The sequence below is a fragment of the Scomber scombrus genome, chromosome 15 (assembly GCF_963691925.1).
Source record: "Scomber scombrus chromosome 15, fScoSco1.1, whole genome shotgun sequence".
NCBI classification, from domain to species: Eukaryota; Metazoa; Chordata; class Actinopteri; order Scombriformes; family Scombridae; genus Scomber; species Scomber scombrus.
The window spans coordinates 4264375-4285231 of NC_084984.1; the positions used below are offsets into that span (position 1 = coordinate 4264375).

General features: G+C 39.2%; 1 protein-coding gene across 1 annotated transcript in view; it reads right to left on the minus strand.

Moving 5' to 3' along the window:
* The window catches only part of lrrc75bb (leucine rich repeat containing 75Bb), a 28049-nt gene extending 7810 nt beyond the window's left edge, over positions 1-20239 (minus strand). Inside the window, exons 1-3 of the mRNA XM_062435029.1 lie at positions 19934-20239; positions 12856-12984; positions 9526-9638 (exon numbers count right to left, since the gene is read on the minus strand). Of these exons, the coding sequence (XP_062291013.1) occupies positions 9526-9638; positions 12856-12984; positions 19934-20224 (533 nt within the window). The 5' untranslated portion in view covers positions 20225-20239. The remainder of the gene's footprint in view (positions 1-9525; positions 9639-12855; positions 12985-19933) is intronic.
* Between the last annotated feature and the right edge of the window lie 618 nt (positions 20240-20857).

Sequence of the window (20857 nt, forward strand, 5' to 3'; positions counted from 1 at the left end):
CCATCTGTCTTTTGTACAGGTGTGAAGGTTGTGTTTTTAATGAGCACAGAGACAGACGGAAAAGTACTCAAGGGTGTGTCGAGTGTAGCAAACCTTTTCTTAGCTAGCTTCTCCATCACACAACTCTCATGGGTTATTTGGACATGAATGCAGCAAATATGTCAACCAGCAAAAACAGGAGTGACATTTGTTCAATGCAAGAAAAAAAAAGAGAAAATATGACAAAAAAAAAGTCCTTATTTATTTTTAAAATCTCTTTACTTTACCACTCTGCTACCATCAGTTTACCCCAAAAATAACAGAGGCAGGCCAACGTGGATGTGACTACAGACCAAAGATGACAGCATATTCACGCTGTTGTGCCGTGATTATAAAACCTCTTGGTACAGACTGTACCATGATGCAACTATACAGCGTATGAAATGTAAAATGTACTCCACGGGTGAGCTATAAATTCACTGATGATTTGATTTGATGTGACAAACTGGAGGCTTAGGAGGAAAGAATACTGCGACAGAAAACACAGAAAACAGCATTGCATTACATAACTGTATATCACAGAGTGTGCCTGTGTCTGCTACACTATGTCAAGGCACAGTTATGAAACCAGCATTAAAATGGAGGGCTCAAAACACACACCAGGGGGCTTGATCACGGGGAGCGATCTGTGTCAGCCTTAAAGGGGCTAGACCAACAGACTAACAGAAGCACAATGATCTTTGTTTCTGTTATTCTCAAGCATCAGCTGCAGCCTCATCACAGACATACGTTTAAAATCCAATCAATAAGAGGTTAAGAGAGGGTCAATCCCTGAATGCAAAACAAGGGAGTCTTGAAATGCTGTTTTTTAAAGCAATGTTCCACACATTTAAAATTCCTGTTAAATAAAAAAAACACTTCCAACCCCGTGTTTACCAATCAACACATTTAATCATTCTATTTATTTCATTATAGCCCCCATGCCCTGAAGATTGTAGCAATAGTTTCTGTGTATTTCTTCGTCCTCCCCCTCATCCTCGTGGATCTCAGTCTGTACCACGGGATGTCCTCAATTATTCATTGACGAGGAGGGTGGTTAGAGCTTTAAGTCTCAATTAAAAGTGGAGGTCAAATAGAAAAGCAGATTGAACAGACTGAGTGCAGCATGCAGTCAAGTGGAGTACTCCATCTCTAAATGGAAATATGACCAGATTCATATTTTTCACATTGTCTTTTTCCTGTGTTGGCAGATTGTTTTTCCTCACATTAGGAGTCGACCTAGTCAGAGGTCAGCATACTGAGTCACAGGCTGTTTGGCCTTCCAGTGCACACCTGGGGGGGGGGGGGGGGGGGGGGGGGGGGGGGGGTGACTTGGCTCTGGAAATAGGTCACACACGTGTTGAGGGAAGATGACACATGGCTCAGTGTACAGATGCCACATGTACAGTAAAGCATTAAGGATTAATTCATTTTTACAGACACAGAGCAGAGCAGGTGTAATACGATTATAGGTGACAGCTTATTATTTAGGGGGCTTCACCTCAAGATAAGAACCCACTGAACTGCAAGACATATCCTGAGCCAGTAGTAAAAAGTTTTAAACCATTTGACCGTACTGGCCAAAGTACTGCATGTTACTGTTTACTGCACCCCACCAGGTCAGTTAATCATGGTACAACTACACAGCCTGTGATTACAGTACTAATAATAATACTACTAATACTACCACTACCAATATTACTACCAAATAATAATAATGATAATAATAATAATAATAATAATAATGATGATGATGATGATGATGATGATAATAGTAATAATGAAAATAATAATAATTATCTCCCACACGATGAATTACAATAACTCTTGTGATCCCTGGACTTTTCTTCTGTTGTCACAATCAGGTAAAAATGTAATTTGTCTGATATTATGGTTTCTGATGTTACTCATGTTCTCATCAGCAAAACACTATGCCTGCTAAACATCAGCATGTTAACATTGTGATTGTGAGTCATAATATTTCTCTTGACATTTTGAAAATAAATGCTGGAAGCTTTATCGCGAGGCGACAGAGAAACTGAGGAAAAGTCTGTGATAATACAATTGTAAGACATTGAAAATGTAGTGATATTGATGTAACATAATTTGGAGGGAAGTTAGAGTGCTACAAATATTTCTCTCATCGTCGTAGTTTTTTTTTACTAATATTTTGCCATCATTCAAATCACAATTTGTTGAAACAGGATAGAGGTAAAAGAATAAAAGAATGAAACATAAAGAAAGTGTGGCTGATTGTTTAACAACTTTGCATTTTTCTCTTTGCTTTAGAAAGTTTGATAAATATTTAAGGACAGCTTCTTCATTATTTCTGTTATGCTATAGAAAGCTAGCAAAACTGCCGAAAAACTGACAGCTTTGTCTGTCTGACCCTCACCTTGCAGGTCGCAGCAGTCAGTTAAGAGTCTGTCAGGCTTTACCAGGCGGGGTGTTCTGGTCCTCTGAAACGAGGCCAACGCGGAAGTAATTTAAAACTGCATTCTATCAAAAGGCCACCAGGGGGCGACCATTTTGGTGTCAAAAGGACTTCCGTCTCTATACAAGTCAATGGAGAATTCACCAACTTCTCACTTGATTTCTAACCTCAGTAAACGTTTTCAAAATGTGTTTATGGTCTCAATCACTAGTTTAAAGCCTTCTTCAATGCAGTATGATGTTCATTTGGGACATTTTGGCCTCCCTGATTTTATATTTGACGATAAAGCAGGGTATGCATTAGGGCGTGGCTACGTGGTGATTGACAGGTTGATTGGTTCACAGGTTCAGGAGGGCGCCTCATGCTCCTCCTGATGCCCATATAAGTAGAATCCGTGTTTTTATTTTTCCCGGCATGCACCGGAAATTTTCAAGATGGCGCTGCTCAGATCCGAAACTATTGGCTTCCGAGCAGCAGTCCACAAACCAATGGGTGACGTCAGAGATTTCAGAGGACCAGAACTCCCCGCCTGGTCGGACTTCTTTTCACAACCAGTGTAGCAGCCCCCTGCTGGCCATTAGAATGAATGCAGGTTTAAGTTACTTCTGCGTTGGCCTTATTATTTCAGACTCAGAGCTTTCCACTTTTTGGCAGCAAGACAGAGTGGTAGCAGGGAGGACCTGCACTCCCCAACACTATCAACACTGGAAGTTAAGGATTCAGGGTCTTTGCAGCTTGGCACCTAATGCAAGACAGGATATGACCATTCTTCTTTTCAGGGGCCCTTTAAGCTCTTTAATGCCTTTTAGGTCATATTATTCTGTGCTATATTTGAATGCTGTGAACTTGTGGTGTTTGTTTTATTCCATGTCATGTTTCATTGTTCACACGGTCACTTTGCCATTTTTGAAGTGTTGTTGGTTTTTTGTGTCAAGAACCTTAAGAATCTCATTTATTAAATGTTTAGTTTAATTTCTTCTTTTAAGATTATTATTTTAACTGTGAATCATATATACATCCAAGCACCTTTAACACTTTCTTCTGCTCCCATATTATCACATATGTTTGAAACTAAAACTGATTGATGAGGAAAGGATGACTCCCTTCCTCTAGTCTAGAAAAGGCTGCATGTGTTTTGAAATCATCAATTTTGAGAGGTTAAATGGTTTGTTGTGAAAGGGAGGTTATAAAAACAAGTGACTAGATGGATTTTAAATTACATTTGTGTAGAGCAGACATGGCCTTGAATAAATTCAACAGTAGAATAAGCTTCAATTCCTTGGCCTTCAACACATACACTAGTAAGGACTGCAAAAGAGTGTGAGAGGTGTAGTGCCTTGATAATATTGCTGTGGCCCTTGAAGGATCACGTAAGGGAGAAGGGCTCAAAATAACACAAAATAAGATAGAAGGGATTTCTTTAAAGATTAGAGCAAATTAGCCTCAGCAGAGCAGGGAGAATCCCACTGAGCACTTCTCTGGTGATTAGCTGGTGAAAAGGTGTTGAGGAAGCTGGCTCGGGACTGTAGTTGTAGAAATGCAGTCATAAGCATCAGAGCTATATCACATGTCTGAAACAGCTCAGCCAGATATAGCCCTGAGGTCTACATGGCTTTTTTTAATGATTGCTAGGGTTTGATTCAGTGGTGAGAGGATGACTTGAGGTGTCTGTTGAATATATTGTTTTTTTTAGCCTATAAACAAAGACAGGAGACACTGATCTCATTGAAGCGGAATGAATGATCCAATAAGAGCTGAATCTGTAAGCAATGAGAAGACTCATAATGCAGGTCACAGGTTGGAGCGTAAAATAGGAAAAGTATTGTACATGTGGGGTTGAGGATACCTGAGTCCTGATATTTGGCCCAGACCTCACACTGCTCAGACTAAAATGCCTTTCCACCCACAGCTCATACTGCAAAGTCTTTTTTATGTCCACATAAATCATAACAGTTTTTGAATAAAGGACTATTGTAGTAGTAATTAACCAGCTTGTTGTTTTGGCATCCCGTCCATCCTTCAGATAATAGTCAGAAGCCAAAGCTCTCACTGGTGTGTACAGTCAAGATGGTGGTGAAGGGATTAATTCATCTCATATCCTGCCTAACCTTAGTACTGTAATTCATAACATGCTGGGTATGAAATTAACCTGCAGATACTCCGGTTCAAGATGAGACCATCATAACATGCAATGGGTCTATGATGCTATAACATCATAGAGTTTGAAAATCTGAGCAGAGACCATTTGAAGTAGCACAGGATGATTTGATGTAGGAAAAGGAGGAGGGAGGATTTCAGGAGTTGAGATAGGAGATTATTATGTTATTGAGTGCAGACATGCAAGAAAAGGCTGCAGCTGTGGCACATCAGGACTCTCTTCTTGTCAAAACACATCTTAAGGAAAAAATATTTACGTCCATTTCACATCGGCTCATTCAAAGACGAGGTGAAAGCCTGCCATTATAGGAAGGGACTAGACTGGATGAATTGTAAAACTGTGGTCGTACAAAAAGTGGTGGTTAGTAGTTAAAAAATGTAACTATTTGCAAACTCAATCAGTAAGTGGGCGTGATTATTGGATTGTTGGTTTCGGAAAGTTAAAAATTGCGACATCAGAAATGTGTTTCGGTTGCTGTTTGATTATGTTTGAAGCATACTGAGGAGGGGTCAATGTGGAGCTGGAAAGAAAAGATGGAGCACAGACTTGTCTTTTGTCATGTTGTGACTTTATTTGAGTCGAGGTCTGAAGAGAAATTGAACAGAAAAGTGAACAGCAACCATAGGTTTGAAACCAGTCTTTGTTTTCAACTTCATGAGTGAAGATAAGAACTTCATTTTTGTAATACTTCTGGTTTTGTAACAGCTTTAATTGTCATTGTTTGCATCATAAAATATAAATGTTTTAATCATAGCTAGAGAAATCTACAGCTGTTATGTTAAAATGTTTGTTCGAATGTTTTATCTTCTGTGTAAACATTCATAGTTGCAAAACTGTAAAACATTTCAGTTGTTAAAGCTTACCAGATGCCGTTATTGTCTCTTCCAGGCATAAACCTGGAAGAGATCATGTATTCGATTGTTGTGTGTGTGTGTGTGTGTGTGTGTGTGTGTGTGTGTGTGTGTGTGTGTGTGTGTGTGTGTCTGCAGCTAATCTCACATACTACTGAACCCATCAGTGTAATAATTTCTGTGCACATTCATAACTGTATATTCCAGGACCACTCGGTTGTGGTGATTCACAATTTTGAAAAAAAACTTTTTTTCTAAGCACCATTGGCTGCTGACTCTTCACTCCTCTTAAGCCATCAGTAGGGGCTGCAAGTGATCTAAAACTGATTCAGTTTGGAAATCTTGTATCCGCTATAGGGACAACCAATCATGCTTTGTGGCCATGTTAGTTACAATCTGTGTACATTGAGAGAAGGTTGTGTTATGAGTTAAAATAAATATTGATAAGATTCTTTGTGAGCCTATTGTCTTTTCAGCAGTCCTCACCATTTTACAACATAGCAAAAGGCATTTCAGACAATCAGCCAGGCTAAAAACAAGGCTTCCGTAGTCTGTTGCAGGCCATATTTTGGCCTTTGTTGTGGCTCAAAAATGGACATCCATAGAAAAGTTTGGTCTCATCTTGAACCAGAGCATCTGCAGGTTAATTTCATACCCAGCATGTTATGAATTACTAAGGTTAGGCAGGATATGAGATGAATTAATCCCTTCCCCACCATCTTGACTGTACACACCAGTGAGAGCTTTGGCTTCTGACTATTATCTGAAGAGAGTGTTGTCATGAACGCTGATTCACAGATATGTGTGGAGGTAAATATGTGGACGGGATGCCAAAACAGCAAGCTGGTTAATAACTACTATAATAATCCTTTATTCAATAATTATTATGATTAATGTGGACATAAAAAAGAAGGGATGAAATGACTTTTACAAAGGCTTCGCAGTATGAGCTGTGGGTGGAAAGGCATTTTAGTCTGAGCAGTGTGAGGTCTGGGCCAAATATCAGGACTCAGGCAGACTATCAACGCTCACCCACAGCTGATGACACCTGCCCAAACAGCTGCCATAACCACGACTCATTGCACTCTTACCATCAGTTGGCATGGCCTTCAATACTAAATACAGGCACTCAAACTAAAATGTGAACAATGTTTTCTGTGCTGACTCAAATACAGAAAAGCTATATTATGAAGCTTACCACTTAATACAAAAGTAGACAAACGGAATTAAGTCTTCAACTCGAACCACAGTAATTTCTTTAAATGTATTGAAGTTGTCTGTAATAGCTGCTGTAAGAGACTTGCATCAATTATAGCATAGCAGTAAAGACAAGTAATGAAATAGCTTCTGCAATTGGAGTCCAGTCTCTTCAAAATGTGCTGGAACGGCAATTTTAGCATAATAAAAAAAAAGGAGCTTCATTAGTCTGACATTCGATACCAATTACAATAACATTAAAACTCCTCTGGGGACTCAGCAATACTGTACTTCCCAGAAACCTGGAACATATGCAGCTGGAGAGAAAAATTAAGTTGCTTTGATAATATATTACATGTGACACAACCAGTTTGCAGTTACAGTATTATAAAAGCAAAATCTGGAGTAATAAGCTTGAATTATGATTTATGTGTTATTTCAGAAAGATTTGCAACATGTATTTCATGAAAACAATTCAATTTGAGGCATGGCTGGGAGGTACTGTACTGTAGGCAGCAGCACATTTCTATGTTCATCAAATAGACTTTTCAATATCACTTCATGTAGAAAAAAAAGAATATAAGAATGAAATATAGGTTACATGATACATAATGCGTTTTCATTCCTAAATATGAAGAGATCAAATACTTGATTGATTTGAGGCAAGACACAGGAGGAAAAGAGGGAAATACACAAGCTCTAATCAGCATCCTTGCAGTGATTTCGCCGCCCCCCCCTTTTTCTCTCCGTTTGACAGAGTGTTTCCCCAGAGCCTCAGCTCAAACTGCAGAACCGCTCTGTGTGGCAACTGTTGAGCAAAATGGACTCTCACAAGAAGGGAGGAATAAATCCCACAGGAAAAGAAGAGAGGAAGAAAATCAATGCAAAGAAGGGGATTTTTTTTTTTTTTTTTTTGAAATAGGAGATATTGAGGACTTGGAAAAAAAGAAAAAGGAGAGCAGAAAAAGAGAGGGAGGAGGAGACAGGCAGTGAGTGTTTCCACTGACTTGTTTTTATGTAGATTTTCAATTTGCGCATAAAAAAACATGAGTGGAAAGACTTTAAATTGGAAAAAAGTGAAAAGAAAAGTTAGATGTAAAAAAAAGAACATGACAAAGTAAAAAGGAAATACACTTCATGATATGAAGAATGTCACTTGGAAGAAAAAACCATCAGAAATGTTGTATTTCCATCATGTTTTTCACTTCACTCAGTTTTCCATCATTTGAGGTTTGACCAGCGCTCATTCGATGATGTAACTATGGCAATGTACTGGAGAAGGAGCACCACTAACTGATGAGACCAATTACAAGTATCTACATACAAGAAGTGGATGGAAATTCAGGAAAACATTTCACTATATTTGGGATGGAATTTGGCTTAAAGTGGGTAGAGAACCAGAAATTGAGCTGTAATGAAAATACCAATACCAGTAAAGCATTTCAGATCATGTAAACGGTGTCCTGATGTTTCCTTTGATCCAAAGACTCATTTTTCACGTTTTACTGAGCTTCACGTTTTGCAGAGGAAGGAAATACTCAGGTTTGAGTCTCACAGTAAACTGCTGCTGTCTGGAAGGTTGCAGTAGAGGCTGCGAGAGAGACTGCGCTTGCTAATGAGCACACTGGGAGACTCTGCCTTGTTGTTTTGTTGAGTGTTATTTCGAAACATTGCAACCGAGAGACAGGGGCGGGAAGTTAACTCAAGCTGTCAAAAAATCTTTCAATCTGGGTTAATTGCTCAGGGAGAGGGAGCCTCATGATCATCATTAGAGATTTTTTTTTTCATACAGTAACATCCTCACCAATGTACCTGTTACTTAATTTGAGATGGAGAGAATTTTTATTTGTGTACTCATTTATATAGTTGCTGCAATCACTGTCTTTCAGTTACTTTTCGCTGCTCTTTCTTTACTTGTGAGGATAATCAACGTCAGTATCTGACCTTCGATGGCCTGCAGTTTGGTGGCAGTTCATCCAAGTACAAATCTGGCTCAGACTGTTCAGTCATGCATCATATCTTAGTCTCTTATTCTTGTTTCAGCGGTCTCCCTCGGCCTTTCTGAAAGACAGTTTGGCAGCATACACTAATGTTATGGGATACAGGAACAGGAAATAACACTCCTGGCTGAACCTCTAGAAACAAATCACACTTGGCATTCGTGGTGTTTAAGCTGGTGTGAGGCTGTTATTGACACGGTAACATTGGGCGGGAAACTGTTTTTCATGGTGAAAGGCAAGTGTGGAAATGAACGGATCATCCTGGATAAATTTGATGATTTGATGCCTCTCAATTAAAACCTGACACATTTGGTTCTAGACAAATTGATGTTTTTTTGTTTGTTTGTTTGTTTGTTATTTTACAGTGGCATGTATTTAAACTGTTGCATTAATCTGTGAGCAGCTTTTTCGCAGCAGCTGAAAAAGAGAAATTAATTGAATGGGAAGCACTACTTTAAAATGTTCACTTTTTAAAATGTATTTTCCTCAGGGGTAACATTTATTTCACCTTCAGTTAACAGATGAGGGTGCAGCTTAATTTGTTTTCTGTCTCATATGTGGCTCTTGCTACACTATTATTGTGTTGTATTTGTCTCTGCAGTGTGCCACTGTCACATAATTAAAGAATATGCTGTAACATACTGTAACCCTGACATGAAATGAGCAGCACACAGAAGCAGAAATCTTCCAAGGACCTGTTAGCGGCATTCTCTCAAACTTCCTGTAGGTCAGATACAGTATTTCAAAGAGGCTCTAAGCAGCATTGTGAGTTTTACTGGTGTTTATGATGACTGGCGAGTATGTATTTAGTGTGGCAGGGATTGTCCCTCTCAGGAGTGATGGCAGCAGCATAGAGGATGCACTCACCAAGCCTGAGACTTCCTCCTGGGCACGCTCTGTCTCGTCCACTTGGAGTGAGGGGTCAGGTGGTAGATGAGCTGGCGGCAGATCTTGTTGGTGGACTTGGAGGAATCAGTCTCCTGCAGCACAGACAAAGGACAAATGGGTGAGTGGCTGAAAATGAAGATATATTGCTTGCCCCTCTTTAATTATCACCACTGAGGTGCCATTGAGCAAGGTCCAAGCTCCAGCTGCTACAGTAGAGCTGCTCAGTGGCTCAGACTGTGGTTGTACTGCGCAGCCTCCAGGTATGAATGTATAACTGTGTCAATGTGATCAGGGCTTTCCTGAATAAATAAGGGTAAAAATGGACAGCAAGTGAAAATCCTCATCGTACAACAAATTAAAAACACACAGTAGCTGTTCATTAATAAATGCAACTAAACCATCATGCATTTAAAGAATCATTGGGAGCAAAACCATAATGATAATAATACTAATAATAATAATGAAGAGTAATCTTTACACATAAAAGTCATAATCTCTGATCTCTGTTTCTTTATTCCTGCACAAATGAAACTACATTTGTAATGATCTTCCCACGGTCACAAAACGTTTCTTTCTCTTCCTTTGAATACATCTCCTTCAAACATTTTCTGCATCGAATCATTCATTCTGTTTCCGTTTTGCCCCCCTGTTCTTCAACGTCTTTCCTCCTCCTCCTCCTCCTCCTCCTCATCCTCCTCCTCCTCCTCCTCCTCCTCCTCTTTGCCTTCTCTTTTCTCCCTTCCGTCCTCCGTCAAAGACTTTAAATGGAATGAGTTGCGCGGAGCAGAGTAAATCTAATTAATGGTACAACACGAAAAACAAGAAAGAGGCAATGTGGCGAGAGAGAAAAAAAAAGACGGGCAATTTACCTTAAGGCGATTAACCATTCCCGCTGCCACTTCTTTTCTTGGGTGACAAACAAACATGCCTCATACTTCAAAACAGTCAGTGCTGCTGTTTGAGTCTCTCGGATGACTGAACACAGCGTTACAGCGGTGCATACTGATTCATAATGTGAATGCATTCTCAGGAAATGTGAATCTGTGGTCTGGAAGAACCAACAAGGTCACTAAATAAGCAACGCTGTTTACTCAATAATCAAAGGCCTGTAAACTGGATCTAAACATATATTAAACTAATGGTCTGAAACCGATTCAAAATATGCACTTAGCTTACAACTGATGATCTTTCTTGTTTTCAATATGTCCCTGAATATATAATCTAAATAAATCTCAGTGTGGTGGAAATTAATGGCTACAGAAGCAGCTGCCAGGCCTTAAAATCAGCACACTGCCTCTCTAAATCCTCGTCACGTCTGACACAGTGTTCTGCCACGGGTCACCAGTCAGTTAGGAGAACATTGCTGCCACCTCCTCACTTTCCTTTCCTTTCCTTCCTCCTGGGCTTTCCTCGCCAAAGCAAACAGCGATAAGATTAGATTAGAGTTTCTTGAAGGTGATTATCATCTGGACTCATGTAAGTAAAAAAACTAGACCACAGTGACTTTATCTTAAGGCTACCCATCTTTGCTTAAACAGATAACTGCAGACTTCAGATAACTTTAATGACTGCTGGGGTCTGTGTTTTACAGCCACTGAGCTGCTTCTTCAGTTTCTTTGCTTTCATACCAGAGTTTGAAATGCAATTTGAATTCTAACATCTCTGATTTACAGTATATGCCACAAGAAGATAAATCTGAGCTTAATTCACATTTATAACTTACGAGTTTCTCTTAATGATGGAAAAACCAGCATGTGCAGCACAACTGAAAATGACAGCTTGCTATATTGCTAAATTTACAGATGTTATTGAAACAAAAGTCTTTTATCGTATCAAAAAGCATTAACACATTACATCTAACTGTTTAACATTAACAGTTTATAATCATTTATAATAATAGCTGGAGTTGTTCTGACACTTTTGTTTTTGGACTGCATTTTTACAGACAGTGAGGGGTGTCTGTAACCTGGGATACTGCAGACTTCACAGCAGTGGACTCCGGCAGCACCAGGTCCTCCAGTTTGATCCATCTGGCCACCTGCCACCTGTCAGAGCCCCTAAAGGTACCCTCACTTTAAGTGCCAAAGTCAAACCGATCCATGAGCTTCTGTGCCATTAACTGACGCCACCAGACCTTTTCACCTCAGTATGATGACCACTGAGATGAAAAGGTCTGCCCACGCTTTCCAATAGGAAACAAGTTGCTAATCTCACACACCTGCAGGTCCTGGAGCACAGCTGCTGTCCGTTTGCTGCTGGGCTGAAAGAGCACATGAGCAGCAGGGAAGACACTGACCCATTGCATGCCTATAACCTCTCTAACACCCATAAAGAGAAGGCAGGCATCCTCTTTGTATATGGGACTGTGGGGTAGTTATCATTTAACCATCCAAGTTGACCTCCTAATGGAGCTTTTCCACATGTTAATGAATGGTGGGAAACACTTCCCAGAATGCATTGTAAAGTGTGGCTGAAAATGTCTTCCAGTTCCCATAAAGACCTGTTCAAATGTAAGTACTTATTTTAAAATGATCATCCACCCAACAAAGTCACATCAGTTGCAATATCTTCACTCAATGGTAACAATGGATGTATTGGACTATAGTCTCCTAAGTTTCGCAATGATTATATAAACGTCATCATTACTATATTTTTAACACAGTCAAGATCGCTTGCATGTTGTAGCATTTGGGTTGTCAAGGTCCAGCTTGCTCTTTGCAGCACCTTGGCGTCCACTGTGATTCATGCACCACGTGTGCTTTAACTCTTTAATATTGTCATTCAGTTTTTCCAATTTATAATTTTACATACTGTAATTCCTGCCAACTTTATATATATATGGCATTTATTACATGTCTGTCTTCTCCTTTTTTATTTCCATTAAAGAGATTCTTTAAGGACGTTCAACTTTCTTCTGTAAAAAATGATCCAGGTTAAATTTGGTAATAGTCACCTGCAAACACATTTTAGAGACACCAGGACGTATGTAGTATTATACTAATGGCTAAACACCTAAAATATCATTCTCCATGCACCTCTATAGCTTCTGTTGTTGTGCTTCTTCAAAACAAACTGACAGTTTATTGTTGCCACAACAGCATGACAACAAATATGACACATACGCTTAGTCATGGGTAATAAATGCAGACATGCTCCAGCTTGACTCTGTTTTCTGTTTATAATATTACTCCTTGTCTTCTTAATTAATGTGAAGTCTGTTGTGTTCTCAATAAAGCTTTTTCATTATTCCTAAATGAATGCACCTGTTAAATGAATTCAATGATTATTATTATTATTATGTTTTCTTACCCTTTTTGGACACTGCAGGTCCCGGGCCAGACTGAGAAGCAGCTCGTGTGAAATGGGGTCCACCAGGTTGAGAAAAGCTGCATTCTTGTACAAAATGTCATTGAGCGACGTTCCCTGGAGACCCAAGTCCTGAGAAGGAAGAAGAGAGTAAAAAGGGACTCTTACTAAAGCTAACATGTTATGCAGAAATTCATATGTGAACTGGATTAAAGCAGCCATGTCTGAGCCACACTTAATTTAATATTCCAGTGATATCTCATAGATAGTTTAATGAAAATAGATTGTCAATGTTCATGAGCTTTGTTCATCATTCCCTTTCATCTTGCCCTCTTATCATGCTGAGAGCTGATAAGGTTTTGCCATCGGAGCTGTGTGACACCCAATGCAGTTGATTAGGGGCGTGTCGAATGGTGTCTGTGTAGATATATGTATGTGTGTGTGTGTATGTGAGGGAAGGTGGGGGTAAAGTTTAAGTACAGTAAGATAAAACTAAGGTGGGATTTCCTCGAAGTGTCTCATTCCTCTTATCTCATTTGCAGGTTTCTGTTCTCATATTGCCCCAGGGGTCTTTATATCATTATCACAAAACATCGAAATCATCTGAAGAAAGTACGTTTTTGATTCCAGTTAAATGCACTTTTGTTTTCTGGCTTCAGTCTTCAGAATTCATAAACGAAATATTGTGTGACGTGCATAACAATTTAAAGGTGCAGTCTTTAGAATTTAGCAGCATTTTGCTGGATAGACTTGACAGAAATGGAATAAAATATTAATAAATTAATTAGAACATAATAATCTAAAAATTGTTGTGCTTTTGTTGCCTAAAAATTGACCTAATATCTTATACTTACAGACGGAGTGGGTCCTCTTCCATGGAGCCTGCCATGTTGTAGCTATGTGTAGAGATTTATTCCAAAGAACAAATCTTTTGAGTGAACAAACTGAACTTCATTTTCTGAAACAATCCATTTATTTCTCAGTCAGTTCAGTTAAAGTCTGTGTAAAGTAAGAATAAATATGTGTTCTGAGTTTGACATACCAGAGAAAAGTGTGTTGTTAACCACCCTGCCAAATTTGAATGATTAAAAAAATCACCAATTATATGAAGTTAGGCTTCAAAGTTGTGTAACAATCAACTCTTTCTCTGCTCCCAAACGCTGTGGGAGTGCCCGCTGAGTTCGCTGAAGCCCCGCCCCCTACCAAGTGTCACCTGTCAATCAAAGTCACCACCTCTAATAGAAACATGGACGCTAGGTCTGAGAGCTTTCTGCTGCTAACTCAGCTGCTAGCCCGGCGGCTAACTCAGCTTACTGGCTAACTGTAGACTGTAGTAGTAGTAATAGTAGTGTGTACTGAATGTATTTATACCACTACAGCACCAGGGGCGGGTTTATGCCAATCACTGCGCCCACTAATTCCTGAACACAGAAATGTTGAAACATAGTTTGTGAAGCCTAGCTCCACAAATCAAATCTAAATGGTTGAAATGGTTTTTACACCTTTTTTAGAAATACATTTATTACCTATTTAATGTGTTTGTAAGATAATGTCTGAATTCACTTTACACGGTCTTTAAGCTCTGCGAGCAAATGTGATTTCTTCACAAAGATACACTCACAGAGTGATTGAAGTCATTCATTTGCAGAAGGAATCGGATGTGCTCAAGATAGCAAATATACAGCTAATTCAGGTTGCTAACATTTAGTTTCAATTATTCAACAACATTGGTCTTGGACTGCAATACAGAAATATTACATTATCTAGATTGATTGATTATATATATTATATGCTTAGGTTAACATTTAACTTTACTGCGTGCACACCAGGCGGGGAGTTCTGGTCCTCCGAAATGATGCAAACGCGGAAGTAACTTAAAACTGCATTCTATCAAAAGGCCACCAGGGGGCGACCGTTTTGGTGTCAAAAGGACTTCCGTCTCTAAACAAGTCAATGGAGAATTCACCAACTTTTCACTTGATTTCTAACCTCAGTAAACGTTTTCAAAATGTGTTTATGGTCTCAATTGCTAGTTTAAAGCCTTCTTCAATGCAGTATGATGTTCATTTGGGACATTTTGGCCTCCCTGATTTTATATGTGACGATAAAGCAGGGTATGCATTAGGGCGTGGCTACGTCGTGATTGACAGGTTGATTGGTTCACAGGTTCAGGAGGTCGCCTCATGCTCCTCCTGATGCCCATATAAGTAGAATCCTTGTTTTTATTTTTCCCAGCATGCACCTGAAATTTTCAAGATGGCGCTGTTCAGATCCGAAACTATTGGCCTCCGAGCAGCAGTCCACAAACCAATGGGTGACGTCACGGATGTTACGTCCATTTTATATACAGTCTATGGCGCACACACATAACATTGTTTGAATAGAGGACAGCTACAGGGACACACTGTAGTTATGTGTGTGTGCCTGTGAACGTTGGGCCTTGTTTCAGTTCAGTGAGTGGGAATGTGCAGTTGGAGCTCAGGTCAAACACTGAACAATTCAGTGAATGAATCTTTTGAACAAATCTTTTTAAAGAACTGATTCTAATGATTCATTAAACTAAAAAGTAGCTCAGAATGGACAAACCAAACATCACTTCACATTTTTTCCCCAATCCCCAGTGACTAATGATATTTGTATCATCTTCAGGCTGTTTCTATTTGCAGTGACGATGTAAATATAAAAAAAGCTTTATCTTCAGGTAATGCTTCCAGTGCTGACATGTCATTAGCAGCCAGAGTTTGAGATGTAATGTTTTCAGACACATCAAATAGCCCCACCAGTATGTGATAGATCCTGAACACATACACACACAAGAAACGCATCAAGAAAACGCAGGAAAGGCAAAAAATACTGCTCAGACTAAAGAAAATGATCAAAAAATAAAAGGTTTGGAGAAAAAGGAAATGAATTAAAACTGCTGCTACAAGAACATGTTTCACTGATCCTCTTATTTACAGTGGTGACACTGTTTTAAAACTGCACGACTCGAAGTTATGGAGCTGATTGCTAAATACTGTCAGCTTTATATAGGCTGAAAAGATTTTCAAGTAGCAGGCTGGAGGCTGAAACTGTGTAAAACATGCTCTATACGCTCTGACAGCCCTAACACTTGGGGGCTCAGAGGAAGCAAAGAGGAAAACTCCTATCAGCATTTTCTCCTCCTCCAGCTTTTGAGTTGATTTATTACAGCGGCGCTCTGTGGGATTCCCTGATGCTGGGCTCTCCTCTGGACCAGCTCTCCCTTCAATAAACCTCACTTAGTGCAGACTGTGGGTACCACATGTGTCCATAAATGGAAGCACAGAGGAATTCAAAGCTTATTTCATGATGGTGATGGTGTGTATTAATCATGTGGTGCAGCTGCAGTATCAGATGTGTTTTTGTGCAGCTTTGTGGAGGATTCACTGCTAAGACTAACCATATTATTTAAAAATACACACAGATAGATCTGATCCTGTGGATTAATTTGACTGATTATTCATAAAAGCATGAAATGTTGTTCTAAATGTTTTCCTATTTGTTCTTGACAGGATCTCTCTGTTTCACATGTGCCTTCAGATCTGACTACAAACATCCTTGTGAAAGCTGCATATCTAATTTAACGTCTGCCTCGTCACAAGACGTCTGAATAAAGCGATGAGCTCCGAATCACAGAGCTTCATCCCACACATGCAGTTCATTAGAATCCAATTAAATATATTGCAGAGTGCGACAAATCCAGTCCTTCAGACATCCCTCTGCTTCAGTGTAAGAAACTGTTTTACACAGTTTTAGATGATTGACCTTCCAACTCCTGTTTTGTTTACTTATTTTTCATTGTTGAACTGAAGCACTGTAAGTTCTTTGATATGATGTCGTGACCCTTTATGTAATCACACCAAAATCTGATGTATAAAGTCAGAACTGCATGGTTGTCACATGCAGAAGTAAAGTTGGATAAGTTCAGTATTGTGTTCTTGAAAACTGTATTTTGCTCACATGTCTGTTAATTTTGCTACAGTCTCATAAGTAATCTCAAAGGCAAATGTTCTGTGCACGCTGTACTTCCTTCCAACTTTCCTATCTAAATAAATCCGTATTCAATTCAAATACAATTCACCACCCACAAAGTTAGTCCCCCATGTTTTTTTAGATCTACAAATGGACACTTAACTCCAGTACATGAATTTTCATTATATTTATCCAATATTTGCACTGCAGCTACAGGGCACATGCACCTAGAGCAAAGAACTTGACCTTCTACAATAATAAAATAAAATATTATCACATTTTCAAATGATCACGCCAAAAGCTTGTCTAATTTGAATAAATACATTTTTGTATTTATTCAGTAGATCACACTACAGACAGATGTGACACATCCTCACAAGAAAACTAATAAGAGTATTAAGTTTGGGTCTGTAAGGCATTTAATATTATTTAATTTTAGTTTTAATTTTAATTAAATTTTTTGAAAGCATACAGAGAGGGAGAGAGAAAATGTGGAGAAAGAGTAAAAAGGGGATGACGTGACAATGGTGGCTAATAGTCTCTAGCCCACTTGGCAAAAATGGAAGCATTTATTAGCATTTTAAAGACAACAGTATGAGGATGCATTTACAAATGTAGCTTACTGTTTAGACAGCATTACATTTAAATTTAAAAAATCATTTAAATAATCAATCCTTTGCTTTTAAACCTTTAAACCCCATCCCTAGATCCAACAAAACATGTGTAATATGATCACAAAGGCACCAAAATCTGATAAGAAGGGATTTAAAATGGAATAAAAAGAACAAATAAAATGTGTGTTATGACAGCTAGCCTTAGACTTCACACACAACACAGATTGCTCTTCTCCATCGCTGCACATTGGTTACTCAGTGTGCATGCTGTCGAGCATAATTGATATGAGTATCTGCTGATTCTTTGTTTACTAATGAATATCTAGAAGATCCCAAACTAATTAACTTAATGGCCCATAAGGCAGATCTGCAATGGAGATACAGAGAGGGGGCTGGTGTTATTGGTTCTTCTTTGTAATGACTTCCTCTATGTGAAAGAAACATGTTCCAGCATCAATCATCTCAAGGTGATTATCTTCAAATTCATCCATCCCTGAGAGGAAAAGCTGCTTTACTTGCTGGAGAACAACAACAGGAGACCTGCTACCAGTTTTTTTTATTTATTTTTTTTAACCAATCTTAAAGTATTATTAGTCAGGCACTTGGCTTCAGCCCCAACGACATACAACAGCAATCTGGCTTCACCTCAGTGAGTACTGGAGAGAGAGTGTTCGTGCTTCGTGAGCAGTTTAAATGCAGAGCTATGGATAAATCTTCCTGTGCTCACGACTAACAAATGTACATGTTGAACTTCAAAATCTTTTCTCTTCTGATAGGATATTACTGAACTGCTTTAATAAATCTGTACAGACTCACTCATAGGAAGCTGTGCATGAGTCATATCCCTGCACCTTCATGCAAATATGAATAAGAAGCTTTACAAATATGTTTAATTTCATCCCACATCTATTATATCCTCCGTTTCTAGTGCAGAGTAGAAGGGATACCTGACTTTTCAGGCACCCATACTGTAGCTTCTCTTCAGTACTGTTGCCTGTTTTAATCCAAACACATCTGTATAATTTATTCTACAGCATGGTACAGATGGGCAGGGAGTTTTCATGACAGGGGGGCTCTCTTGATCAGAACCGCTTTTGTCTGAACTTCCACACTGTTCTCCTTTGATCAATGTGCAGCAACCAGAAGGCAGCTGCAAGCTCAAACTGAGCTCTAAAAACTACTTATTTTTTTTCTTTACGTAAGATAAATCTTCAGAAAGTGAGAGTAAAACTGTGGAAAGTGTTACGCATGAATATATAACACATAAGACATAAACCATACATTTAGTTTGGAGCCATGAAGCTGACAACAAAGAGATGTTTATGCAATTCTGTGAGAGATTAGAGCTATTTAACAATGCCAAATTCGAGCACTGAGTTTAGGAAAACGGCTCCTTCTTATGTGGATTTATATATTCAATATTCTATTTTATGTACGCATATTTGAAGCCTCCTGCACAGGCAGAAAAAGAGAATAGCTGTAGCTTGAAATTCATTTAGGTTTCAGGATTTTCTTTTAACCCTTTTGTACCCTTAACCAAGGGGAGGATTTGTTAGCAAGAGTCTAACTGACTATAGGCTTGAGTTTACATTTAATTTAATGTTTTAATTTTAATTTAAGGCTGTAACTAATGATTGTCTGACCAACAGCCCAACACCCAAAGACCCGGAGAAAAGCCGGAAATCCTCTCACCACTTGAAAAAATGGCTGAAACGATAGATTGATAATCAAAATAGTTGCTGCTTCATTTCCTGTGAATCGACTTATTGTTGCAGCTCTATAGTCATTCAATTACCAAGTTTACAAAGACTTCTTTTTGAAGGGTTTTTTGGTATGTTTTAAAGAGCTATGATGTGCCATATAATGCGTTCAGTGTTCTGTGCTGTTTGGAGCTGAATGAATATTCAGCACATGAACTCCCTGGCTCCATGACCGTTCCCTTTCAGACAAAACAGGTGGTTGATTCAGACCAGCATCTCGTCTGATTCAACCTCATTACGAGCTATACTTTTCTCCTCAGGAATAATAAGAGAAGGCAACAGAGTCCTGCGTCTTTGGCATGACCTTTAAATCCGCAAGAGTTCACAGGCCACATTCATGAGAAGTTATAGTAGATGATTAAAGGACTTTAACTTCTTTTTCATAATGATTAACACACTGACACCTGATACAGTCAATGGTGACTATGATCGCTAGTATTGCTAAATCATTAAATGAATGTTCTGTTTTTATTGCAGTAGGCATGACTTTGCACATTGCATGACAGATTTATTGTATTGAGTGATGCTGTAGTGTTGTTTGTCCTACAGGTGGGTGTAGGTCTATCTTTTGGGCAGCCTTGGAAATAAAACTTTTTGCTCATAAACAAAACAATGAAAATCATCATTTGAAAATCATGTGTTGTCCTCTAACAGTAAAGTTTCAAGTGAGAATAAAGCACAAAACAGCACAAATCACGTGATCATTTAGCCTACCTTTCTCAGCAGTTTGAGCACTTCAGCTGCTTGCTCCATCTTCTGCTCTCGGAGAAGCCTCTGGATTTCCCGGATCCAAGCCACCCGCCTGACATAAGGGCTGGGGTTGTTTTTGCGCAGCATCCCTGGAAGCTTGTCGGACTTGAGCATCAAGGAGGTAAACAAGAAGTCCCCGCCGCCTCTGCTGCCACTTCTCTCGCTCTCTGCGGGCATGTCATTTCTCTGGCGTCTCCTCTTGGACAATTTGCTGTCAAAATCGAGACTTCTCTGCCTGGTCAACTTAGAACCCATCACTCCTGTGAGGATGTGTCGGTGAGATTGGTGATGGTGGTGGTAAGAGGGATTTTACAACATGCAGCCAAAACATCACAATAACTTGCAGCCAGATGTTCCGAAATACATCTACAACCAATAAAATACCCTTTAAAAGTTTCGAGGATACTCAGGACAGTAGAAGCATCACTGGTGTATATTTGCGCCCATCTCTCGCCGTCGTCCCCTGCTTTCATGAGTCCATGCACTCACTGCCTGAGCACTGGGGCATCCTTTGCTTTACTCACAGCTCTTGCGCTCTTCAGCCAATCACATCGCGATTCTCCGCACACAGACCGAGACCCATGTAGGAGCAGGTTTCAGCTCAGCTCTCTTGCTTGACTCCACATCACAACACCCAGTTTGTTTATTTGACACGTTTTCACTGTCAGTCAGAGAAAAGTCAGAGAAAAACTGACTTGTGTAATCCTGTGTATTTTTGGGGTCTTACGTAACGATTTCATCCTGTAGTAATCTGATAATGCTGCACTAGATAGATAGATAGATAGATAGATAGATAGATAGATAGATAGATAGATAGATAGATATTAAAAGAAAAGAAGATTAAAAAGAAAAGAAGAGAAAAATGAGTGTTATGGCCTTTTTTCCCTT